Source organism: Micropterus salmoides, unplaced genomic scaffold (assembly GCF_014851395.1).
Source record: "Micropterus salmoides isolate LMB-PRFRI ecotype aquatic unplaced genomic scaffold, ASM1485139v1 Ms_hic_scaffold_1, whole genome shotgun sequence".
Classification (NCBI taxonomy): Eukaryota; Metazoa; Chordata; class Actinopteri; order Centrarchiformes; family Centrarchidae; genus Micropterus; species Micropterus salmoides.
In genome coordinates, this window is record NW_024040040.1 from 15,940,114 (window position 1) to 15,965,892 (window position 25,779).

The 25,779-nt window shown below is 41.5% G+C and overlaps 3 protein-coding genes and 2 non-coding genes across 6 annotated transcripts; 1 reads left to right on the forward strand and 4 right to left on the reverse strand.

The window, feature by feature from the left end:
* The first annotated feature begins 491 nt into the window (after positions 1-491).
* n6amt1 (N-6 adenine-specific DNA methyltransferase 1) lies at positions 492-1,912 on the forward strand. Its single transcript, XM_038720467.1, has 6 exons — positions 492-802; positions 911-997; positions 1,113-1,203; positions 1,300-1,383; positions 1,464-1,605; positions 1,701-1,912. Exons 1-6 carry the CDS (start codon positions 666-668, stop codon positions 1,805-1,807), a joined length of 648 nt encoding a protein of 215 aa, XP_038576395.1. The 5' UTR covers positions 492-665; the 3' UTR covers positions 1,808-1,912.
* A 4-nt stretch (positions 1,913-1,916) lies between these two features.
* On the reverse strand, positions 1,917-15,626 carry gart (phosphoribosylglycinamide formyltransferase). 2 transcript variants are annotated; one of them, XM_038720455.1, is made up of 24 exons: positions 15,539-15,626; positions 15,237-15,348; positions 13,880-13,984; positions 13,606-13,755; positions 12,743-12,838; positions 12,454-12,628; positions 10,848-10,959; positions 10,235-10,303; positions 9,997-10,122; positions 9,774-9,861; positions 9,560-9,645; positions 9,312-9,480; positions 8,303-8,534; positions 7,838-7,932; positions 7,506-7,615; positions 6,681-6,879; positions 6,108-6,359; positions 4,945-5,097; positions 4,377-4,580; positions 4,084-4,242; positions 3,412-3,542; positions 2,858-2,999; positions 2,649-2,764; positions 1,917-2,575 (listed from the first exon to the last, which is right to left on the reverse strand). In XM_038720455.1, exons 4-24 carry the CDS (start codon positions 13,748-13,750, stop codon positions 2,378-2,380), a joined length of 3,057 nt encoding a protein of 1,018 aa, XP_038576383.1. In that variant the 5' UTR covers positions 13,751-13,755; positions 13,880-13,984; positions 15,237-15,348; positions 15,539-15,626; the 3' UTR covers positions 1,917-2,377. The 2 variants fall into 2 exon arrangements, with proteins under 2 accessions (XP_038576383.1, XP_038576374.1); XM_038720446.1 differs by lacking the exon at positions 13,880-13,984.
* A 2,231-nt stretch (positions 15,627-17,857) lies between these two features.
* trnam-cau lies at positions 17,858-17,930 on the reverse strand. Its single transcript has one exon. It is a non-coding gene; the product is annotated as a tRNA-Met (tRNA).
* Positions 17,931-18,847: 917 nt separating this feature from the next.
* Positions 18,848-18,920, reverse strand: trnam-cau. The gene has a single exon. It is a non-coding gene; the product is annotated as a tRNA-Met (tRNA).
* Positions 18,921-21,186: 2,266 nt separating this feature from the next.
* Positions 21,187-25,295, reverse strand: LOC119904078. The gene is made up of 5 exons (XM_038720480.1): positions 25,112-25,295; positions 24,625-24,908; positions 22,418-22,684; positions 22,187-22,327; positions 21,187-22,092 (listed from the first exon to the last, which is right to left on the reverse strand). The coding sequence occupies exons 2-5, from the start codon at positions 24,893-24,895 to the stop codon at positions 21,926-21,928; spliced, it is 846 nt and encodes a 281-aa protein (XP_038576408.1). The 5' UTR covers positions 24,896-24,908; positions 25,112-25,295; the 3' UTR covers positions 21,187-21,925.
* Positions 25,296-25,779: the final 484 nt, after the last annotated feature.

Genomic DNA, 25,779 nt, shown 5'->3' on the forward strand with positions numbered 1-25,779 from the left:
AATAGCACTGTAGCAGCAGGACAGAGGGTCAGTGACCTTCTATGGGAGAGCAGTGATTGGTGGTTATGTAGGGACTGAACCCTTCTATAGAATTTGTTTTGTTACCTCAGAATAGTACTGTGCCCTTCTATGGGTTTGACCTTTTATTTTGCAGACTCAAACCCTGCTATGGTACCTAACAGATACCTAAACATATCCTATATAAGCTATGTTTGATGTACAGAGAGACAGAGTGGCCATCGGGCTGGGTCACTCTCCAAGCTGCTGCAGAGCTTGTTATTGATTGATGCTGAACTCCTTGATGTAATAAACTTTTATGATCAAGAACAGTGTCAAGCGGGTTTCTTCTCAACACATCATCGCAGCATTATTGTTCGGACACCACATGACTATTACAGTTTGCAAACGTATGTACTTAAAATTCAAAAGTCTGGTTGACGGAGAAGGGGTTAAGTTACGTCATGTTGACGTAAGTCGTTTATACGGAAGTGGAATGTGAATGCGCTGTCCACGGTAGCAAAAATGCAGTTTTTGTGCTGAATATTAGCGGTATTTTGGGGGGAACCTGACTCGAGCGTTAAAAAACAGGACTGGTGACAAGCCAGGAGCACGTGCAGGCGGCTAGTTAATACTAATGAGTGATATCCTGCAGCTGTGAAGTGAACATGTGCACAAGTTATCCCACGCCACTTTACTCCCACGCTGGACGAGGAGACTTCCGGGATGTTTACGAGCCGGCGGAGGACTCTTTTCTTTTGATTGACGCTCTGGAGAAAGATGCGGAGAGGCTGCAGCTGATGAGGTGAGGCAGGGCTCGCCTGTTGTACCTAAAGTGCGTCACATATTTCCTTTAGTTCACCTTGATATGCCTTGTAAATCTTTAAACCGGGTATTTCTCTGCTGTTTGTAGCCCATGTGTGTGTTTGGAGGTGGGCAGTGGCTCAGGAGTGGTGTCTGCATTTCTGGCATCAGTGGTTGGACCCTCAGCTCTGTACCTGTGAGCGACTCACTTATGAAAAGCAAACTTTCCCCCATGTGCAACCAATCAAAAAAGACAAAACACTTGTCATAGTCTAACGTTAATCTTAAATACATACGTGTTTCTCTTTCAGTTGCACTGATGTGAATCCTGCTGCAGCACAGTGCACAGCAAAGACAGCATCCTGTAACAAAGTGTCACTGCAGCCTGTCATCACATCCCTGGTGAGCTTTTATTCACATTTCAGGTATGCACATGCTTTATGAATTCTTTAAGAAGCATGTACACAAACGCATATCTAAGGGCTGTTTTCCTTTCAGGTGGAGTGTCTTCTGCCTCGCCTCAGTGGGAAAGTCGATGTCCTTCTCTTCAACCCTCCCTATGTGGTCACCCCTTCAGAAGAGGTGGTTGAGCTCCGCACAGCCCTTTATCTTCATTTCAGAGACCAAGTGCATATTATTAACAGTGTGTGCTTTTCTTCCAGGTTGGCAGCAGGGGTATAGAGGCTGCCTGGGCCGGCGGTGAGCGAGGGCGCGAGGTGACCGACAGATTCCTGCCTGTGGTAGCACAGTTGCTCTCCAGTAAAGGGTTATTTTACCTCATCACCATCGCTGAGAACGATCCGGGTGAGTTTACTGATGTCCCTTGAGATTCTTTGGAGTGCAGGAAAACATTCAGTCTGTCTGGATAAGGAGTTGTCATTTTAATTTTTTCTTACCAGAGGAGATCATCTGTTTACTGGGCAAATGTGGTTTGAGGGGAGAATCGTGCTTGTCTACAAGAGCTGGAAATGAGAGGCTGTCCGTTCTGCGCTTCCATAGGAGCTGACAAACATGGAACTGCTACTATGAAACCCGCTAAAAAAGGATTACAAGAACTTTGGTGGACTGATAAGAGTATTTCTACATTAATAAAAACAGAATTGCCACAAAATGACTCCTTGCATTCACCCAGGCAGGTTTAATAATGAAGTTTCAGCTATACAGACAAAAATCCCTAATTATACTAACATACATCTGGACAGCATTACAAGTACCGCATGTAGGACCTCCATGAGTTATAGGTCAACTCTAGTGCAACTAACATTTCTCAGAAGATAAAATTGGAATGTGTTTTTTGTTTCAAGTACGATGCTTCTTTACACAAGAAGTTGAAAATGCAAATTTTTTGTCTATGTATCTTAAAGCATGCCATGAAGGACCTGACAACCTAAAAATAAGGAAAGTTTGGGGTAGTGGTAAAAGTGGTAAAGTGAATATCTTGATTTTTGTTAATGTGTTTTCTATTTATCAGTCTGCATTTTTTTTTCTATAATAAAACCAGTGTTAAGTAACAGGAGTAAACTGTTAATGCTGTTTAATGAGCAGTAATATGAAGGTGAGCTGGATTTGTGTTCTTTTAATTCTGCGAGTTCGACTTCCAGATGATGTGTCCGTCCTCTCCGAGCCTAACCGCGCCGCTGGCCACCAGCTCCAGAGCGGCGGGGAAGGCTCGGTGCTCAGCCTCTCTAATTCTGTGGGACAGACTCTCCTCTGTGTCGCTGCCCAGCACGGGCACTGCCTCCTGCGTGATGATGGCTCCTGCATCCACCTCTTCCTAAAACACAGTAAACCAAACTCGTTCAGCTCTTCGTTTGATGTGTGCTATTCCCATATTATGTCATACTCACCGCTACAAAGTGGACTGTGCAGCCAGAAACCCGCACCCCAGCCTGAAGAGCCTGCATCTGGGCATTCACACCCTTGAAGGAGGGCAGAAGGGATGGATGGATGTTCAGTAGCTTTCCTGTGACAACAACAGACAAGCACACATTTCAAAAAGGCCCACCCGATCATCATATATAATGATGCAAACTTTGTCCAGACAGCTGTTTCACACCGTTCCATTTCTTGACAAAAGTTCCCGTGAGGATCCTCATGAATCCAGCCAGGCATACCAGCTCCACCCCGAATTCTTCCAGCACGCGATCAATGGTGCCGTCAAACTCTGCTCGGCTCCCGTACAGTTTGTGGTCCACCACCTGGTCCACACACACTTAGGCTTTTTATTCAGTAAAGATTTGTTCTCCATTTACACAGCCTAATCCTTTTGGTTCTCAATGTTTATTTACTTTGATTAAATGCTTGTGATGTGTCCATTCTGCTTCTGGTTTAATCTCAGCAAATTCAAAACTAATAACTGTAAACTGTAATTTTGGCCATATATTTGGTGGCGGTGGATGGATGGTAAAAACAGGAGTGGATGTCATGCATGCTTTTGTATCCTCGTGGCTCAACTTCCATGTTCTTTCAATAGGTGCCAACTACAAACTTTCAATTAAAACCAGGAAAAAAAAGACCACTTTGCTTTATCATCACTGCACTAGTTAGGCTTTTCAAATAGTGTAATACCAACAAACTAAATCATTTTTATATATATATAATTTTTTTTACCCGTGTCTGGATCCCAGCCAGCGATGCTCTCTTCAGTCCCTGAACTGCAGGTCTGTTGGAGATGACCACCACAATCTCTGCAGAGCTGGATGGACGCTTGGCCTGCTCGATCAGCGCCTGCAGGTTGGTGCCTGCGACAGACACACCAAAGGATGTTTAAGACCGGTCATAAGAGAAAAAAATAAGGAACTCCTTAGTAAAACTCTTGTAAGTAATAGTTCAACAGTTTGGGCTTACTGGCTTTCTTGCGGAGAAATGAGAAGATTGATACCACTCATGTACGGGAAATATGTAGCTGGAGCCAGCAGCCGTTTAGCTTAGCATAAAGACCGGAAAGGGGCAAACAGCTGGTCTGGCTCTGTTTACAAGGAACACTAAAGCTCAACATGTTATGTCTTGTTTGTTTAATCTGTGCAGAAACTGAAGCGTACAAAAAAACAAATCAAGACTATTGTTCTATCTTGGCCGGGACCAATTGTAATGCAGCCAGCTGGGACTCCAGGAAGTTACCAGTTACTGTGCAGAAATGAGAATGGTATCAATCTTTTAATCTAACTCTTGGCAAGAAAGCTGATACTCATCTTTCCCAGAATGTTGAGTTATTCTTTTCATGGACGTAAGAGACACTCCCAACTGAAATTCTTATTTTAAAATAAATTTTAAAAAACCCACCCGTGCCAGAGATAAGAACAGCTACTCTGGTCCTCTTGCGTGGAGTGCTGCTGTCACCATGGCAACCACCATTCTGCTTGACACCCAACTCTCCACACGACTCAGGTCCTGCATTCAGCAGGCTGTGTTTCAGATTGCGGACTGCTACAGGTTCTGCCCCTGCACAAAGACAAAATCATTTTCACAATTTTATTTCCACTCTATAAAGAATTATATAAATCTGGGATTATGTATTTACCGCCTTTTCTTTCCAGCTATATTTCATAAAAAGTATCAGTGTTTCAGTGTCTCACCAGGCTGCTTGTAGACCAGTGAACCCACGATCCAGGCATCTTCATGGGCTTGAAGCTGGCGCAGGACCCTCTGAGCATCCAGGGGGGAAACCACCAGCACTGCCCCCAGGCCGCAGTTGAAGGTGCGGGCCATCTCCTCCTCGCTCAGACCCCCCTCCTTGTGGAGCCAGAAGAACACTGGAGGGATGCTCCATCGAGAGGCATCTGCATCATGCAAACACCAAGTGTAAATATTAATGAGACAGAGCTGCGGTCTTATTTAACAACCACAAAGTGACCTCTACGCTAAAACAAGGGGAGGGGAACTATGAATATTAAAACAGGGCTGTTTATTCATGTTTACATTTGCGTTGACTTCAATGTGCACATGGGTAATGCAACTATAAATCTGTTTATACAGGAAACTGTCTTCATTCCCGTTTCTCTCCCTCACACTAGGTAACCACAGCATTGCACAGCAAATGCAGCTTCATCCAGAGGCGCGCCACCTTTCCAGATTGCTGATGCAAACATCTTTAAATGCTTGTGTTGCATTTGAAGATGAAGTGTCCGTGTGCTTTCATCTCACCTAAATCGACTGCCAGCTCCTGGGGCAGCACCCGAGGGATGTTCTCCAGGAGTCCGCCCCCTGTGATGTGAGCGTAGGCTTTGACAGCACCGCTGCGAAGGATTGGCAGCAGCAGACGACTGTAGATCTTTGTTGGCGTCAGCAAAACCTCGCCTGGAAGACAGTTACCTCGCCACAGTTACAGTCAAATGGTGGGCATCAAGGGTTTACTATTTTCTTTTGATTCATCTGCTGATTATTTCACATGTAACTGTTTGTTCTTTAAAATGTCAAAAAATAGTGAAAATTCCTGTTCCAATGTTCCACAGCCCAAGATGACGTCCATCATCATCATTGAGCAATATTAATAAAAAATATTCGGCTTAAATCACATTTGAGAAGCTGGAACTAGGAACTATTTGACATTTATGTTAAAAAATGAAAAATTATGAATTATTGTTCTTAATTTCATGGTTACTTTTCAGCAAAAACTGACTTTTTGGCAAAAAGCAGATGATGAAGAGAGGTAAATTAAAGAAATTAAGACACTATCTGGCAAGAAGCGCCAGAGTTCATGGATCCTATTTAAAAAAAAAAAAAAAAAACACACCAACAAAACAACTACTGAGGCTACTGGTTGTTTGGGAATGTCTATGCAAAATAAGTTCAAACAAGACTACCAACAGTCTACAGACATGCTGTTCCTAAGCAGTGCTTTGAACTAAATGCTAATATTCAGTCCTAACATGTTGATGTTAAGCATTGTCTTTTGTTCATTATGTTTAGCAGGTGTGATGTTATTTTAGTTTATTTATGATTAGCAATACTTAGTTTAGCTTGTTAGCAAGCTAGATACATTTTTTAAATAACCTTGTGGTGACAGGTATCATGCTGATGTTATGCAGGAATGGTTAATATGTTCTTAGGGCATTAGCATGCCGACATTTGCTGATTACACAAAGTACAGCTGAGGCTGATGCGAATGTCAGTTTTGCAGGAATTCATTTGAAAACCAAAGTGATTTTGACCTGATGGCAACACTGGATGAAAAATCAGCTCACCAAAGTTTTAGTTCATATTGTGGGAAACATGAATGTCTGCTAGCGTAGCTCAAAATAGAAAACTCTTCTTGTTAAGCATATTCTTTCTGTACATACAATAATTTCCCATCAACAAATACTCACCAACAGTCTGTCCTGACTTGCCAAAAGGAGCAGGGGAGCTGTAGCTGAGGGTGGCCCTCTCCAGGACTTTGCGGACCAGGCTGAAGCCGTTGCTGTGGACCCCAGAGGAGGCCATCCCGATCAGCAGGTCCCCCTCGGCGATGTCCCCCAGCCTGGGCAGCAGGGCTCCACGCTCCACAGCTCCAACGCAGAACCCGGCCAGGTCGTACTCTCCTGGAGCGTAGACACCGGGCATTTCTGCTGTCTCGCCACCTGGACATGGGACACAAAAAGATAAAATATGGCATCAAGAAGGGAAGTCTAGATCACAGGAGGTAATACAAGACCTCTTTCTGAGTAGAGACGCCAAAATACAAATAAACACACTATTCATCTCGTATATATATCTATCTATATATCTATATCTATATATCTCTATATATATCTATATCTATATATATCTATATATCTCTATATATATCTATATATCTCTATATATCTCTATATATCTCTATATATCTCTATATATCTCTATATATCTCTATATATCTCTATATCTATATATATATCTATATATATATATATATATCTCACCCAGCAGAGCGCAGCCGGCCATCTCGCAGGCCTTAGCGATGCCGCCAACCACCGTGGCAGCCACATCCACATCCAGGCTGCCGCACGAGAAGTAGTCAAGGAAGAAGAGTGGCTCGGCGCCCTGAGCCAGCACATCATTCACGCACATGGCCACCAGGTCCTGACCCAGGCCGCCATGCTGGCCGCACGCCTGCGCAATCTGATGACAAATTAAACTGGTGAACATTAAAGCTGCATGAGAAAAGACTTCTGTTAAATACAATGATTAGTTTTACGACACAATGGGGGCTGCAACAGAGAAGAGATTGATATTTTGCTGGATATTTGAAATTCAATTGTCAGGTATGATCACCTGAGGGACGTTTCAGCACCTCGACGAATTAAAAACTGAAGTGCAAAATTCAAAAAATGCACTCTGGAGTCGCTGAACATGCTTCCTAGTGTACATGAAATAATCCTGGATCTTTTCACACTTAAAATTAATGAAATCTGTCTCTCTGTTCAGGGGTTTTAAGCAGCCTGAGTCTAAGCCTTTGAATCCGTCTACAGATAAGCATATATCCCTCGCTGCTTCATTAGTTCTGAGCCAAATATGGACCCAATTTTAAATAGCAATTTCTTGGCCGATGTCACATCTAACAAAGCCAATTTGGAGTGAGTCGATGTTTTAGTGCCTTCATTGATTCTCATTTTTTCCAGGACTTTTACAAAGGGTGACACATATTCTCAATGTATGGCTCACATCAAACAGTGATCATGAACATTGCTAGAGATCTGCCATATTGTCCTCCAAAAAAAAGGGGGATGAAGAAATTAAGGTCCCACCTTCAGTTTGGTCCCCACTCCGTCCGTCCCAGATACCAGGATCGGGTCCACAAAACCTGCTGCCTTCAGGTCAAACAGCCCAGCAAAGCCTCCCAGCTCTGCGTTGCACCCTGGTGAAAACCAAAAACAATTACAGTCATGGTTACTGTTTCATCCGTTCTTTCTAATTTAAAGTGTTTGAGGTAAGTTCAGAAGCCCTAATACAAACAATCAAAAACACAGTTGTTTGACATGTTATCGCTGAAAGATACAAGCATCTAATTATTATCTAGATGTACTAGAAAGTATTTTCTCGCTCTGTCTTTAGTTTTTGTACACAAGAAAGAAGTTACCAGCGCGGGAAGTTGCCTTGGCCAGAGGCTTGATCATGTCCACCAGCTTGTTGCCTGCAGCGATGTCCACTCCGCTGTCCTTATAGGTCAGACCTCTGTCAGAGACACAGTGAAGTACCGGTCACTCAACTGATGAGCTGTGACCGTTATTCTCAGTGTTATATCACACCTGTCTACAGCTGAAGCTACAATACGTCTTAAGAGGGAGGCTTCAAAGTGTTAAAATCAGCAGGTTTCCGCTTGTGGATTAAGAGATGCTAAGTGTATGTGCAAATATAATGATTTGCTTGGTAATTTAAATAAATACTGGGACACAGGTACATCCAAAGTGAAGTTTATTATTCATTTAGATATACAGTACAGAAATAAACTTTAAAAAACTACAAAAAAGTAATGGGTACAAACACAATTCAAAAAAACAACGAATGTTCTAGTGTTTTTATCTTGTACTACTTTCACACACACCTGTGTTGGTTCAGGTGGGTGATGGCCCGGTGGCCGATGTCGCGGCGGTACACGGCGCCCGGGAAGCCCACGGCCGCCACGCCCTGATTGGCCACCTGCAGGGCCAAGTCCAGGGACGGCCTGACTGCTGTAACAGTCAGGACCCGCCCGCCGCTGGACACCACACCTCCTTCCTTCAGGGCGGTGCCAGCGTGGAAAACCTGCAGCCCCATGTCCTGAACCTGAGACAAGCCTGAGGATCAACAGAGGTGTATTTTCAGCACAAGATGATATATGATTATAACAACTGTAAAATTATTCTTATGGTATCTTCTTCTTCTTAGGTTTTTCCCTAGTTCTTCACAGTGAAAGCTGGTAAAGTATAGGTGTAGCCTTCAGCTCATTAATTCTGTGCCCCCTCTTGAATTGCTGTTCACCAGTCTTTTCTGATGGGTCAAAGTCAAAAATGTTCAAATCCTAGACAAATGAATCCATGAATGAATGAATGCATACATGACTATATGTGCTACATACATAGGCTACATAAAAAGTTCAATATATCAAAAGTATATATTATAATATTACATATTTTGATAATGATTATAATATCTTGCTGCCATTTGTTGTTATAGTATCTTTCATATTTTGATTGTAATTTTTCAATTCTATATAGGCCTATTCATACTGAAAATCAAGATGAAACAAATGTTTGCAAATATGGATATTTTACATTCTAAACATTTAATTATAGATTGCATTTCTGCTTCTACTTTTTCCCAAGGAAACAAAAATGCACATCTAGAAGAAATAAAGAAACCAGGCCTTTCCAAAAGTTTTATTTGTATTGGGTTATTTGACCTGGAATTCAGCCTGGCAGACAGTGTCAAAGGGCAGTTGCAGGATTTAAGACTGCCATTTAACCGTTCAAACAGGACTCCCTTCTACTATAAAGTCAAGGCCTAATGATTAAAGCTTAAAAAAAGTTCATTTATCTCTAATGGCTAACCCTGCGCTGCAGCATCATGTGTACCTGTGATCTCCACTCCTTTCTTGTAGGAGCCCGGGTAACCAGCGCTGGCCATGACCACAGTGACTGCAGAGCTGTCCTGGTGCCACACGGGGGCACTGGAGGCCAGTTTGCCATTCATGGTGTTCAAGATCACTTCATACAGGTCGCTCTTCAGGAGTGGCAGTAGCACCTGCGAGAGTGACAGCAGATAATTAGTTTTTACCTTATGAGAAGATGCAGGGACAGATGACAGTTGAAAAGGAACCCACCTGACACTCGGGGTCTCCAAACCGACAGTTGAACTCAAGGACCTTCGGCCCCTGCTTGGTCAACATCAGCCCTGCATACAGCACGCCTGGAAAATAAGAAAAGAGAAAATCTGTGATAAGTCTCAGGCTCATGAATCGGAAGCCAGAAACTCATTGCAAACATAAAAACAGATGCAGGGGAGCCATCTGACTCCAGTAGAGAGGGAACACTCGCCCACATAAGGAGCACCCTCCTCCCTCATCCCGTCCACAGTCTTCTGAAGGACTGTCTCTCTGATCTGCTGCAGCATCTCCTGGCTCACCTGCACAGGATTGAGAGACAACGGCACAGTCACGAGCAGACACATGTGGACTGTTCCTATAATCCTAAAAAAAAAAATACGGTCTCCAACAAAACTTAGAAGAGAACTAGGCTGGGAGGAAGAGGAAGTGTGTACCTGAGGCGTGGGGCAGTAGGCCCCCATGCCGCCAGTGTTTGGCCCCAGGTCGCCATCCTGCAGCCGCTTGTGATCCTGTGCTGGAGGCATCGGAGACACCGAGGAGCCGTCGCTGAAACACAGACACTACAAGACGAGGTGGAGGAGGATTAACGCTCTGTCAATCTTCTGTTAACGCACACCTTAAGGTAAAGTGGTTCAATTCTGTTATGGATCTCATTAAAAATGTTCTACTCACAGACACTTCCTCTCCCTCAAGCAGCTCTTCAACCACCACAGTCTCCCCGGCAGACCCAAAGGCCCTGTCCTGCAACACACAGTTTTACTTTTGAACACGAGGAAACTAAGGATTTTTCCAGATTTTTTATTTTAAAGAGCCGAACACATCTCCCCAACATCTGAGACTCAGGCAGATTTTATTCCACTGACCAACCAGGTAATTCGAGCCCTGAGGCTGCAGCACAGCACATATTTTATTTTATTTTATTTTATTTTAGGAGACTACAAAAATAATAAGTAAATAAAATGAATTGTTGGCTAGAAAATAATATTCAGCGCAGAATTGAGTTATTATGTCTAAACTCCAGCCAACAAAAGAGAGTGGTTGGTTTGAATCCACAGACTGGTTGGGAGAAACTTAAATACAGTTTGAGCCTAGAAACATACTGGCTGTCCAGACGGTGTCTCTAGTGGGACTGATCTGTGGTCAGCTGCCAGATCTTAATGTGTGGTTGAATGATGAACCAAACATTTCAGCTAAACACTGCAGGGCATTTTCTTTCCCCTCTTGCTAATTTAATGACCAAGGATCAACAATCACACACACACACACACGTCCAATAGTCCCATACCTTCATGATGTCCATCACAGCCTGACAGGCCTCGTCCTGGTCTTTTGCCACAATGACTCCCTTCCCTGCTGCCAGCCCGCTGGCCTTTACTACCAATGCTGGAAAGTCGGCCCTGGAGAGCCCAAAACAGTAAAATGAACGTCAGTATTATGCAGTAAGCTTAATCTTTTCATAGAAAACACATCTGGAACAGATGCCGCATTGCCAATATGGACCATAATATGTTGGTTTTTTTGTGGACCATTTAACATTTGCAGTACACAGTATTGTTTGGGAATGTGTTTGGGATCCATATGGATGAAGGCTGACAGAATGTGGCAGCTGTTGTTCTGCCCAAGATGGTTTATATGACCAAAGAAATGACTTTCTCTCAGTATAAAAGCTTTTTTCCTCTGCTTTGTCTGTAAAAGTTACAACTCTGTTTATGGCGGATCGGTTTCTGTGACTTCTTTGAGGGCACTCTTGTAAGAAATGCAATCATCACATTTTAGTTCATTAGCTCATGAAACCATCTGAGAAACAAAAGATTTCATTTTCTATTATGGCGGAAGTTGTTTGTGTTTAATGGCTCTGGGAAAAAAAGATAAAAAAAAACCACAAGGTCCAAAACTTTCCTGCTGAAAATCAAAACTGGTTAAAAAAAAAAAAAAAAAAAAAAAAAGTTATTTTCTTGCCATAAAACAATACACTTCAGTTTGGAGTTTAGCGCTTTCCCCCTCTGCTTATTACCTCATTTATTAATTAGCTTTAAAAAGGATAATGTTTTCAAAAAATAGTTAATTGATTAATAAATTATAATGATCAATTACCAAAGTAATTTGATAAATATTGACATTTCTGCCTGGCAGAGACAGATGCAGTATAACTACCTTGTGTCTCGTTGCCGTGCTCAGTCTTGGCATCGTGTAAACTGTCTTCAGCAGCCTCACCCGAGTTTGCCTCTTCCTCACCCAGTTTATTCCTCCTACACAGCTGTTTTTGTGTCAGTTAATTATTGTGTTACAACCTATATTTTGAATTTATGATCATAAGCACCTGTTTTGCATTATAGTTTATTCATACACCTGACGACAAGTCAGAATTGATGCCGTTTTAACAGCAAAGGGGTGGCACACCAAATATTGTACTGTCTCTTTATAAAATATAAGCGCTCTCTTCTTCGGTGTGGTGTGCTGGGTGGGGGCGCTCGCCCATCAGGAACAGACACAATAAACTGACTACAAAGGCGAGTTCCATCATTGGCATCACACTGGACTGAGTCGAGCAGGTGGTGTAGGTGAGGATGCTGAGAAAAATGAATGTTATTATGAACAATGACATGCACCCACTTCATGCCTTAGGAGGTGTTTCGGCAGAGCGCTCTCAGTGACAGGGTGATCCCAACAAAATGTAAGACTGAAAGGGATCCTGGATCAGTCTTTTTAATGTGAAATAACTGCACTGGTATTTTATTGTTGTATTCGAAGATATTTTTGAAATGTATGTGAAATTGGCCATTGTGGTGCATAATTCTTTTTAATCATGTATTTATTTTTATCTATCCATCTATGACCATAAAATACACTCTTCCACAGATAGAAGCGTCGTGTCTGTCTACTGTACTGACGTGCGGATGAAGCTGCAGGCGTCCTGGGGGTCCATGAAGGAGCCATAGCGGGCGGTGGGGATGCCGTGGCGCTCCATGAAGGCCTTGGAAAAGCTTTTGCTGGCCTCCAACTGAGCCGCTTTGGCAGACGGGCCAAAACAGGGCACCCCGGCCGCCGTCAGGTCGTCTACAATACCTGGAAGATGCGTTAAAGTTGAGGGCAAGAGAATAAGGAGAAAGATACCCCCTTGCTCATAAAATCCAATAATATAAAATGAATAAAAGAGTTAATGTAATGTAGTTCACTTACCTGCTGCTAGTGGCAGCTCAGGGCCCACTACAACCAGCCCCACATGATGATCCTTACAGAACTGAGCCAAGATGGTGTGGTTGCTCACAGATACCTCTGCACGGAGAAAAACACAGCGAGACAGAGGCTCATTTACAGCCTTCAGCTGCCTGATGCTTTAATCATCATGGCCTATTTGACATGCTATTAAAGCTAATTATGTCATTAATTCAATCAATGCAATAATTCAGACATATCTATGTGAACGTATCTAGTGCTACATTTATTAAAACATAAAGCTCAAACTTTCCAGAGGGAGTTTGGTGTAAAAGGAAAATGTTTATATTGCATTTCTCTTTGAGTTTAAAAGGCACTTATGGCTATCACTTCTTTCTTCGATATGAGAATATATTTAAATAATGATTGTAGTGCAGTAATGATTCATCGTATCATTGGTTAGTATAATTAGTGGTTATTATTTGTTGTTTAAAAAGGGACAAACTGACAATCTGGGAAAGTTGTTTATTCAAATCAAAATATTCCTTTAAGTTATATTTTAAGCAAATAAGCCAAGAAATTCACATATTTATTCTATACTTCATACTAGTTTTTGTATTCTCCCAGGACAACAAACAAATATTTCTGGGTTTTAGACTGTTGGGTCAGACAAAACATGAAACTTGAATGTTAGCTTGGGCTCTGGGAATTTGTGATTTTATAATTCTCTGATATTTTAATGGACTGTTAATTGAACCTTGTAATGTTCTACTACACACCACATTTTATAAATAGAAATGTAATAAACTTCAAGGTGTAATAAACTGTTTCATTTTTATTTCTTTATTTTTTACACTGAACCAAAGAGACTTTGTGTTTGTATTTACCAGAGTTGCTGATCTTCCCACAGCTGGCCGTGCCTGCGTTACCCGGGGCCACAAGGACTTGCTGAATCTGCGGCGACTGGGCCAGCTTCCAGGCCAGCACGTGCTCCCGTCCACCACTGCCAACCACCAGCACCCTCTCTGCCATCGTACCTGAGTGACCAGGAAATGACAAACCCCAGCATGTAGCATTACAACCACTTCACTCCTTCAAGGCTATTCGACAGAACAGCCTTTTCATCACAAAGTACCCATTTAATTGCATGCAAAGATTGACCTATAACGAAAGGAGTTCCCTAAGCTGTGAGGAAGCGTTGACCTTTCCTGGAGGCCTGGGCTCTTATATTATCTCACAATGCCACGCGAACACGGATCCAATCAACTAGAACAAAAACACAAGTCAACAATTAAACGGCATGGTCACCAGGCAAGGCAACTGCAAACAGGGGCTCATTTGCATGGAAAAACAAAGCCATTACACAGTAAACCACTCGCCTTAGCCTCATTTTGGCAGTGTAGTAATTTGGCTGTGTCGCTCTCTTTGGGTGTTTCACTGACTGAACGCAATGACTGGATCGCATTTTTATTTCTTTTAAGAAAGTATTTCTTTAATTATTTGCACATTTGAGAGATATACTGAAGCAAGTAAAGACCTTCTCTTATTCTGATTATGATTTTTGCAACCATCTAAAGTCTTTTTTAAAAATTATAATTAACTGTACGGTTAATTAACTTAACTGTTAACTGTTGAGGGCATTTCACAATGTTCTTATCTGAAGGAAAACATGATATACAGCATCACAGTGTCCCTCATATTGCCACACATTTGGATCAATTTAATCTCGTCACTGGGATAAAAACCTGAATAGTTTGGCTGGTTTTGGAGTTTTTTGTGTGGTCCTGAACTTCCCAAATTAGAAGACAAAAAGACTCACTAAATTCACTTTTATGCAAAAAATGTCCAAATTTCTACTTTTATCGCTAAGATTGTACACAAGCTTACATGAAAACAGCCGAAAAGAAACGGCAAAGACTTCTGTTCACTCTTCCAATGCCATCAACTCAAACAAACCGGGGTCAGAGTTCAAACCATCCCAATCCGCAGTGGTCTAAAACCTATGACTTGGAACTCTGAGGATTGTGTAGTTGCATGGTTTTTTCTATAGTAAAGACCTGTGTGCAGATACATCGTCTTAATAGCTGGAATGAACACTAGTGGGAACAGACACAGCACAAAGGGGCGAGTGTTGCACAGTGGATGCACATGTTCCATAATTAGTCAAACCACTGGCTTTGATTGAAAAATCACTCCGCTCATGTGACTCACATGTCAGAGAGCAAATCAAACACATGAGTCTGACAATGCATTATTTTAAACATCCCTTAAAGAAACATATGCTATATAATTTTATTGTACTTTTAAAATGTTCCTTTTCTTATCATCTGTGTATTACTGCATTCTTGCACATTTAACTAAAATTAGAGGATCAATAAGCTACTAAAAATCACACTTTACTGTAACGGTTTTCTGTACAAACTGTTTAAGCACAAGTTAAATGCATCTATTCTGCTTTTGCATGAAAATAATATGATTGAGAACTTTAGCACATAAAGCACGCTATTCTGACACTTACCTGTGTGTGTAAAGTGGATATGATAAGCAGGAAATAGCCGGAGCCCAGTCGGTTCAGGACAGCAGAACTCAGAAGCGTCTCCTCTGCTCTCAGCCTGCCGACTGACCCTGTACTGGATGCAAAGTGTGTTATCACGCCACATACACGCGCACACACACTCATTACACACAGCACGTGGATCCAATAAAACGCCATGGTGTACTACAGCGAGTTAGCTGTTAGCAAAGTTAGCTAAAAGTGCCGAATAAATGTCATATTCGTGAATGTTTGCTGTTTCCTTCATGTACGTATCTATTTCTTACCTTTATCTGCTGCTCAAAGCTTCTTTTTGCCAAGTTTTGGGATTTTTCAACTTCCTAGGGGTGTGACTGCCGAGTGCATCATGGGAATTGTAGTTGATCAGCGATGTTGTCCTGCTATGGTCCTGCTAAAGTTGCATCCTCACCTCAGTTTTTTTTTTTTTTTTTTTTTTTTAAATGTGTGTGTTTATCTCTTCTTGTGGCACAATATAATTTTTTAAAATACATTTCGTTTATTTACAAAGAAAATAAGAGCCAATGCTGCTTTTGAGGTTAAATGTGTCTGCTAGTTTCATTGCAAATAGTCAAAATAAATCAGTAGTGGAGGAGGTATTCGAACATTCAGGAAAGTACTAGTACCACACAATTAAAAAAAACACGTTTGTTTTGGAAATAAAATTACTGCATTTAAAATGTTATTTAAGTAAAATATATAATATAATCAGGTAAATTAACTTAAAGTATTAAAAGTAAAAGTACTCAATGCGGAAAAACACTATTATATATTATATCATTAGATTATTATCACTCATGCCTTTATGTAAAAGCAGAATTTAACACTGTATTGGGTTGGAGTTGGGTTGTGTTGGAGCTACTTTAACTCTTTTGTATAGGACTGCCACTAATGATTATTTTATCAATTCATGGATTGATTGTTTAGTTTGTAAAGAAATCTGAAAATAGTGATAAATAGGGATAAATTCGAGTCCAAAAAATATTCACAGTGCTTTGTTTTGTCCAACCAATAGTCCAAACCTCAACATTATTAAAAGATAAAGTAATTAATAGAAAAAGCAGCAAATTCTCATATATGAGAAGCTGGGACCATAACATGTTTTTTCTTGACTTTAATGGGCAAGTCATGCTGTCAGTTAATTTTCGGTCAATCAATTCAATCAACTAATCATTTCAGCTGTAGTTTCTTATTTTCATATGTTTTGAATGCAGAAATCTTAATTTTTAAAGTAACTAGTAACTAAAGCTGTCCTGTTGAATTGTAGTAGAGTAAATGTAGAGTAGAATGAGAAAAAAATACTCAAGTGAAGTACAAGTATTTACAGCTATTGCTTTGCAGATTACATAGTAAAGAGATGGTTATATGCTCATTTTCAGGTTCAAAATCCTATTTAGGGGTTGTAGCAAAACAGGTTTACATGGTTTAATTTTCAAAAAACACCATATTTCTTTGTCATACTGCACATTGCTGCAGCTCCTCTTTTCACCCTGTGTGTTGAAGGCTTCATTTTACCGATGGAGTGATACATCTTGTCTCTAAATGAACTTTGTTGGGAGTTGCACATGCGCAGTTCCTAATTAAGGACTACTAGCCAATCAGAAGCAGAGAAAGGCGGGTCAGCGAAAATACAGTAAACCGCTTCGATTCAACTGTAGGCTACATGTTGCCGACCAGGTTGGCAACATGGACTGGAGCAAGAGTTTCAGAGTGGTGAGTTATTAATCTGTAACAAAAGTATCTTTCATCCATAAAGTTTTAACTGAGCTCTGTCTCTATGTCACAGTAACAACTTTATGTCCATTGACTGCCTGGAGGGTAGCTAGTGTTTGGAAGGGAGAGGAGAGGTGTGCTGCAGCTCAGTGTTTTTCCACCGGTGTTTTTGAGGGCGTGTCGGACTAGTCGCTCAGCGAGCATTATGACACGTATTTTCATTGTGACATCACAAGAAAGGGAAGTAAAGGCTGGACTACAAACGAGCTGTTTTCAAGCAGTTCAGAGCAGAGTTTTCTGTGGGAGATGGGAACTCCCTTTGGGGTGGACTTTGTAAACCTATTACATGCACCAAAAAAGATATATAGCTTATAAAATGCACTGCTATAGTTTATTTTCAGAAAGTTGTTAAATTAGCGGCCAGATACAACACAATAAGTCATTAATCATCCAATAATAAAATAGAGCACTCTACTTTAGGCAGTATAGTGTGTACCACCAGGGTCTACCTGTTTGAGTTGTCATCTGACTTTAAAACACCTTTCATGTGAGGCTTGAACTCACGACCTTCAGATTATGAGACTGACGCGCTGCCTACTGCACTAACGAGGCATGAAATCACCTGCTTTGTGATTCAGATGAATTGTCTCAGGTTCAACTGTGGAGGAACTTGGTTTTCAAAATGTCTGCCTACTATGCCAACAAGGCAGTTGGATCTCTTCTCACATATTAAAAGTGAGCAATAACAACAACAAAGAAACACTGGTTGACCGATAAGGGTTTTTATCAGCATCTTCATGTAAACCCACTGGCATTAACAATATGTACCACCAGTTTTTGCACTTTGCGTTGCTGTCATATGACTTTAAAACACCTGCCCCGTGTGAGGCTCGAACTCACGACCTTCAGATTATGAGACTGACGCGCTGCCTACTGCGCCAACGAGGCCTGAAAGCATAAAGCATTATGATTCAGATGAATTGTTACAGTTGCAACTGTGGAGGAACTTTTGTAAAATCAATAACAACTGTGTGTCTGCAGACCAAAGTGCTCACACAAAGGCTGTAATCAACCTCAGATGCTTTGTGTCATGACATGATGAAAGAGGGGGAGCACAGGTGAAGGAAACACAAGACTAAGAATAATACTACAACAAAAAAAACATTAAAGAGCAAATAGTAATCAGTGTTGAATGTGTGTGAGGGATGTTGTCATAGATTTAGCTGGATAGCATTAAACAAATGAGCAGGAGTGATGCTGGATTTTTTAAATTATCAACTGTACGTACGTGATAGAAGAGCTTGAATCTTGATGCAAACCTACTCCCACTTCACTTCTGACGATATGTACAATCACTGTCCATCCTGTTGTCATCTGACTTTAAAACACATGTGCCCCATTAAGGCTTGAACTAACAACCTTCAGATTATGAGACTGACACGCTGCCTACTGCTCCAACGAGGCCTGAACACTGGCCAGAAAAATACATTGTGTTATGCTGCAGATTTCAGAACATGACTGGTGTTTAATGAGAGTGGGGTTCATTTTTCCAAGCAACGTCATTCAGCTGCATTATTCTCTACAGTATAACAATATATATTCAACTCTAGCCAGTGATGGTTTTAGATTAGAGCTGCTGTCATTTAAGATGATATATCGGCCTCATGAGTGCAGGGATCGGACGATGCAGATTATCTCAAATTCCAGAAATCGGCCTGATTAATCGGTCTATCACTACAAAGAACTAATGATGGATCTGCTGGACTTGTTGCATTCTCAACATCTTGATGTAAACCCACTGGCATTAACAATATGTACCACCAGTTTTTGCACATTGCGTTGCTGTCATATGACTTTAAAACACCTGCCCCGTGTGAGGCTCGAACTCACGACCTCCAGATTATGAGACTGACGCGCTGCCTACTGCGCCAACGAGGCCTGAAAGCATAAAGCATTATGATTCAGATGAATTGTTACAGTTGCAACTGTGGAGGAACTTTTGTAAAATCAATTACAACAGTGCGTCTGCAGACCAAAGTGCTCACATAAAGGCTGTAATCAACCTCAGATGCTTTGTGTCATGACATGATGAAAGAGGGGGAGCACAGGTGAAGGAAACACAAGACTAAGAATAATACAACAAAAAAATATTTCAGAGCAAATATTAATCAGTGTTGAATGTGTGTGAGGTATGTTGTCATGATTTAGCTGGATAGCATTAAACAGATGAGCAGGAGTGATGCTGGATTTTTTTAATTATCAACTGTACGTACGTGATAGAAGAGCTTGAATCTTCTATCTTTGTGATTCAGATGAATTGTCACAGTTACAACTGTGGCTGATTCACAACCACAAATACATAATATACAGGTGAAAAATTTGCATACCGTGCAAAAGTTAATTTATTTCAGTAATTCAACTTAAAAGGTGAAACTAATATTATATAGACACATTACATGCAAAGTCAGATATTTCAAGCCTTTATTTGATATAATTTCGATGATTATTGCGTACAACTTATGAAAACCCCAAATCTCACAAAATTTGAATATTCCAAAAAAAAAAGAAAAAAAAAAAAAAAGAATTTTAAATACAGAAATGTCAGCCCTCTGAAAAGTATAATCATGCATATGTACTCAGTACTTGGTTTGGGCCCCTTTTGCATGAATTACTGCCTCAATGCGGCATAGCATGGATGTTATCAGCCTGTGGCACTGCTGAGGTGTTATGGAAGACCAGGATGCTTCAATAGCGGCCTTGAGCTCTTCTGCATTGTTCGGTCTCATGTCATTCATCTTTCTCTTGGCAATGCCCCATAAATTCTCAGGTCAGGCGAGTTTACTGGCCAATCAAGCACAGTAATCCCATGGTCACTGAACCAGGTTGTGGTACCTTTGGCAGTGCGGGCAGGTGCCAAGTCTGCTGGAAAATGAAGTCAGCATCTCCATAAAGCTTGTCTGCTGAAGGAAGCATAAAGTGCTCTAAAATGTCCTGGTAGATGGCTGCACTGACTCTGGACTTAATAAAGTAGACAGTGGACCAACACCAGCAGATGACATGGCTCCCCAAACCAGACTGTGGAAACTTCACACTGGACTTCAAGCATCTTGGATTGTGTACCTCTCCATTCTTCCCCCAGACTCTGGGACCTTGGTTTCCAAATGAGATGCAAAATTTGCTCTCATCAGAAAAGAGAACTTTGGACCACTGAGAAAGAGACCAGTTCTTTTTTCCTTTAGCCAAGGTAAGACGCTTTTGACGTTGTTTGTTGTTCAGGAGCGGCTTGACAAGAGGAATACAACATTTGAAGCACGTCCAGGACCCGTCTGTGTGTGGTGGCTCTTGATACAGTAACTCCAGCCTCAGTCCACTCCTTGTGAAGCTCCCCCACACATTTGAATGGCCTTTACCTGACAATCCTCTCCAGGCTACGGTCATCCCTGCTGCTTGTGCACCTTTTTCTTCAACACTTTTCCCTTTCTCTTAACTTTCTATTAACACGCCTTGATGCAGCACTTTGAGAACATCCAACTTCTTTTGCAATTACCTTTTGAGGCTTTCCCTCCTTGTGGAGGGTGTCAATGATGGTTTTCTGCACAACTGTCAGGTCAGCAGTCTTTCCCATGATTGTGAATTCCACTGAACCAGACTGAGAGACCAAATAAAGGCTCAGGAACCCTTTGCAGGTGTTTTGGATTAATTAGCTGATTAGAGTGTGACACTTTGGGCCTACAATACTGAACCTTTTCACAATATTCTAATTTTCTGAGATTTTCATAAGCTGTAAGCCATAATCATCAAAATTATATCAAATAAAGGCTTGAAATATCTCACTTTGCATGTAATGAGTCTATCTAATATATTAGTTTCACCTTTTAAGTTGAATTACTGAAATAAATGAACTTTTGCACACTATGCTAATTTTTCGAGTTTCACCTGTATATGCAACACATGTATCCTCTACACATACGGTACACAAACAAGGTCAGCATAACATAACATAAAACACAGAACTGATTTAAAGTGTTGGAAAGTGAGCTGCCTCAGGGAAAAAACAGATGGAGATTTTTCTTTGATTGTGCTAGCAGCTAAGTCCCCCTGCTGCAATAACTCCACCTCTTGCTTAACGTGGCCTTTGGAGCAATCAGAAAAGTTTAGTGTGCTGATACAAGCTTTTGACCATCAGGACATCAGCTCTGAAATATAAGCTGCAGCTCTGCGATTTATTACTTTGAAAGAAATCAATACATTCTGAAATCAATCCTAACTTGACGACGGCATTAAGTGGTCAAACAAGGACTGATGGGATCTGCTTTTTTACCTCTAGTTAAGAGTCTGGGTGCAGCGAGGAGCAGATGAGGGAACGCTTTCACCCAATGAGTTGCAATGCAGGATTACAGGATCGCATAGATGTAGTACAAAGAAGTAATCCAGACGGGTAGTGTTGTGCTACTTCTTCTCATCATTTGAAACATGCTTTATTCAAGTAATTAACTGCCAAGAAATAATGCACGGGGAAAAACAAGCATCAGTGATAGAAATGTACATGTATTGCTATTTTTGCAGCTGTTTTGTGACAGAACGCAGCTGGCGAATGAAGCCTCACATGTGGGCACTTGCTGCTAAAAGGTCCAAGAGGGTGCTTCAGCAACTAGAGAACAGATGTTGTATTAACAATCAGCAACTGATTTCTGTGGCTTTGTTTCTTGTCAACGCATGATTTTATATCCATAATATATTCTCTCAGTGCGCAAATGTTTATGTGGCTTTAACCTGCCATTTGCAACAACTGAGTTATTAGCATAGTAAAACATCATGTGATATTTTGTTGATTGCTCTCTCCTCAAGGAGGTCAGTCTCAGCCACCATATCAAAGTGTTATATTATCAGTTCTATTTTAAATCCCAATAAATAAGTTTGGAGTTCACGAGAAACCGGCCCAGTCACAACAAAGGGAGTTCAGGAGCGTTGAGGAGTTCTTGTCCTAGCTCTGACCGTCGTAAAGCGAAGAGTGTGATGCCTGAGCTGTACGCTGCGGGGATTGTGATGTGTGTTAACCTGACCCCGTCTTCTTCCTGCTCCTCTTCTAGGCACATCTGCCTCACTTGGCCTAATAGGAAGAAAACAGGGAGACACACACTCAGAACATGTTTGCGTATCAGGTGAAAAATCTGCACGAATAAATGCCCAATTAATTGCTTCACCCTCAACATCCAGGGCTTTCCAGCGCGGGTCGGATAAGCTGGACAGACAGCAATCTGGCGTCAGTCGCTGCAGGACGTCTTCCCGACGAATCAGCAACACAGATTCACTGCAGAGTCTCTGGTGCACCTCTCGCTCGCTTACTGAAAAAAGGGATTTAACACAAACAGTGTGCATGAAGGTCAGGAGACAGGATTCCCCTTGAATATAGCTGTTTCGTCGCCCTTACTCACCTACATCTAAAGGATTGGTCATGAAAACAGCATTGGGTGCAACGCCAAATATGAGCTGATGGTGCCAGGCGTCAGGCACCTCCTCTCCCTCGGGCACAGCCAGCTGCATGTTCATGGTCGCCACTGGAACGGCGCCATTTCGGATCCAGTGTGCGAGCCAGGGGACCAGTCGGACCCGCCGCCGAGGGTGAAGATGGAAGAAGCGACCCATCACCTCCCCCTTACTGGCCTCCTCTGCTCCCTGGATGAGCTGAGCGTGAGTCGCACCTGAAAGAAGCCGACGTGTCTAACATCAGCGATGCGTGCGTGTGTGATGACAGCTTGAGCTAAGTGCCTGAAATGTCAATGCAAAAATTGTAGCTGAAAAAGTCAATTACAGTCGCCCCTCTGAGAGACATAAAACTCTTTGTCTAATTCAAGAGGGTGCTGTTGAATTGTGCCTGGTTGGCGGTGCAGCCAGCTGTCACACTGGCAGGAAGGCGCACTTATGAGTTCAAGACGTTATGGGGCCTCATTCAGCGGGAAGTTATAGTCCCTGCTAGCATCTGTGACACCTGAAATATTAGTGTCTGTGGAGCCCAGCTAAAATATGCAACTATACAAAGTCATCCTTTATGTATTAATATTTCATTACCTGAGATGTCACAGTCTAGAGCGGGTAGCTTTGAGCTCACGCCAAGTGTTTATAACGTAATATCTGACAATTTAGTAGTAACATGAAGAACCTTTCTGGGTGAAGTCCATGCAAATTCTAATGAAAACTATCACTCTCCATTAAACAACTCAAAGAGGATCGATCTAAAGTGGCTCCTGGGTAGGGCTGGGTTGTTTTTTTCTTTTCTTTAACTCTACCAGATCTGTGAACATGGCAATAAATACACCGCATGACACACACACATAAAAAAAGAAAAGATGAATATGAACATATATAGATTTGAGTCTTGTCTTCTCAAAAAGAAAGCCCTCTTGTCATAATAATCCAGACACACAACACAGTACAGTATACAAATGTACATATACATACAGTACATATTCAAACATTAAAAGACAAGCAGTCTTGTAGTCAAACAACATAATAAATCCTTAAAATTGTTTGTGTCCAAATTCATAATACAGGACTAAGAATTAAAAAATAGCCCTTTTCAGATATGACAGGACCGTTACATCATTATGATGTAACTGGTGGGTCATTAAACTGATTTGCTTTGTGGATAAGAGATGACAATTAAGTCATGGATTTATTATGGAATCTGTCTCTACACTACATATAGACATAGATGTAATACCACTCTAGTAGTATTCAGACTTAACTTAAGTAAAAGTACTAATGCCACACTGAAAATACTCTACCAACTCCAACCTTACCTGATCCATAACCGACATGCTTGTTATTCAGTTATCAGTTCAGATGAGTTGTAGATGTTCTATATTGTTGTCATTAAGGATCTGAATAGATATTGGGGCCCTAAATATTGATTTTGAAGAATAATACAATATCTTTAAAGGCCGTTTTCTGACATCATTTCTGACATCATTTCTGACATTTCTGACATCATTTATAGCCTGAACTATATAACATTTTAATCCCAAAAACAAGGAGAATTTTTTTTATGCCTGTTGAGAGTATTTTCTGATTTATGGAGGAATAAAAACATTTGAGTCTAATATGTCAACAAAATAAAACAATAATTCTGAACCTCTGCGATGGACTGGCGACCCGTCCAGGGTGTACCCCGCCTTTCGCCCATTGTCAGCTGGGATTGGCTCCAGCCCCTCCGCGACCCTGTACGCAGGATAAGCGGTTGACGATGGATGGATGGATGGAATTCTGAACCTGACTTAATCCAGCATTTAGATTTCAGTTCTTGGAATATATGCAAATTGGCACATATTTAATCAGACACTGTCTAATTTGCATATTTAAACTTTACATTTCAGAAAACCTGTAATACATTTTTTTGTCTTACTGCAAGTACTGAACTAAAAAAGTTTCATAGTTTACCCTATATTCACCTGTAGTGTCTTGCCTTTGAATTCCTACTTGAAGGAATGTACTTATACATTCCACCAATGCCTTTATGTCATTCTGACAGCATTCAATTAAGTGCTGAAAGGGCCCACAACTGACCCCTCTAGTCTCCTTATCTGACTAGCAGATCTGGCCATGTTCAGGTCTTTTTTGATCACCTGTGTATCAGGACATTTACCGGCTTCACTCCGGGACAGAAGGTAGTCAGGCAGCGGTGACTCGTTCCTCCTCAGGCGTGTGTGGACGCAGCGGTCCGCCTCCTCAGGGCCCACATCCACCCCCAGGGCCTTCAGCACGTCCACCACAGCTGTGGCCCCGCAGGCTGACGCTCCTATCTGCAGGGTCTGCCTCTCCAGCGCCTCCTGGATGGACCACAGCATGGCCTCACCTGCACCTGCCTGCTCCTCCTCCTCATCACCTCCATGGCCCCGCTCACACACTGCCTCCATCTGAGAGCCTCACCTGCAGGAACAGGGTTTAGGATTAGACTAAAAATCAACTGTTCATGTGCATGTTTAGTGCATTAGTGCTCATATGTGGGGCAGCATTACATCTCAGTGAAAAAACTGTTAAATATGAGGGAAATGTACTAATATAAATGCCTCAAATCTATTAAGTAGCTGGAATTTGTTTTTATTATAACGTTAAAGCTAATTTCCACTAGCCTTATTATTGTGCACATGGAAGAGATGATCCTACTCAGTGAGACCTCTGCTATCTAGAGTCCGTTGTTTTAGACTGAATAAGCACAAAGATACCCATGTTTGCCTTTTAAAAACGTCTAATAAATCATTTCCCTGGGTTTTCTCGCCATCTCCCCAAGTGACGGGAGTCGACTGCGACAACAATAAATAAGCAGTGCGCATGCGCAAAATACACGTGGCTCTGCCTTCGGTGCTTTCTTTTCCAGCCGGACACAGAGGCAAACTGACCAATAGCGCCCCTGCTGGCCGCTTTCGCACTATAGAGACGTTTTGTAGGACAAACCTTTTAATATTCAGTCTATGGAATAAACCCACCAAACTACATTTACATAAATTATTTATAAACTGATATGTTCTCAAGACACAATTAAGACTCTACTTTATACATAGACATCTAGACTGTCCAGGTTGAGATGCTGTATCTCAAAAGTGTATTTATTTCAGGTTTTGGCATCAACATACTTAAGTATCTATGTTTTGTTTATTTTTAGGTATATTCTAAAACACAGATAATAATAATTAAGGATTAGTTTGGCCAAAACTTAAGAGTCACTTTTGACTTGATCTCTCGACCAGCATGTGAAGTGTTCGTTCCAGCTGGGGAATGTTGCTAACCTTATTGGCCTATT

Excerpts from the sequence above, each read along its gene's own strand:
- LOC119904078 (XM_038720480.1), bottom strand. The coding sequence starts at position 24,895 with ATGGAGGCAGTGTGTGAGCGGGGCCATGGAGGTGATGAGGAGGAGGAG. Across the intron at positions 22,685-24,624 it reads TCTGTCCCGGAGTGAAGCCG|GTGCGACTCACGCTCAGCTC; the intron begins GTAAATGTCCTG and ends GGCTTCTTTCAG. Across the intron at positions 22,328-22,417 it reads GACCAATCCTTTAGATGTAG|TAAGCGAGCGAGAGGTGCAC; the intron begins GTGAGTAAGGGC and ends CCCTTTTTTCAG.
- n6amt1 (XM_038720467.1), top strand. The coding sequence starts at position 666 with ATGTGCACAAGTTATCCCACGCCACTTTACTCCCACGCTGGACGAGGA. Across the intron at positions 803-910 it reads GAGAGGCTGCAGCTGATGAG|CCCATGTGTGTGTTTGGAGG; the intron begins GTGAGGCAGGGC and ends TGCTGTTTGTAG. Across the intron at positions 998-1,112 it reads GGACCCTCAGCTCTGTACCT|TTGCACTGATGTGAATCCTG; the intron begins GTGAGCGACTCA and ends TTTCTCTTTCAG.
- gart (XM_038720446.1), bottom strand. The coding sequence starts at position 13,750 with ATGGCAGAGAGGGTGCTGGTGGTTGGCAGTGGTGGACGGGAGCACGTG. Across the intron at positions 9,481-9,559 it reads TTGGAGACCCCGAGTGTCAG|GTGCTACTGCCACTCCTGAA; the intron begins GTGGGTTCCTTT and ends TCACTCTCGCAG. Across the intron at positions 4,243-4,376 it reads ACTGGTCTACAAGCAGCCTG|GGGCAGAACCTGTAGCAGTC; the intron begins GTGAGACACTGA and ends GTCTTTGTGCAG.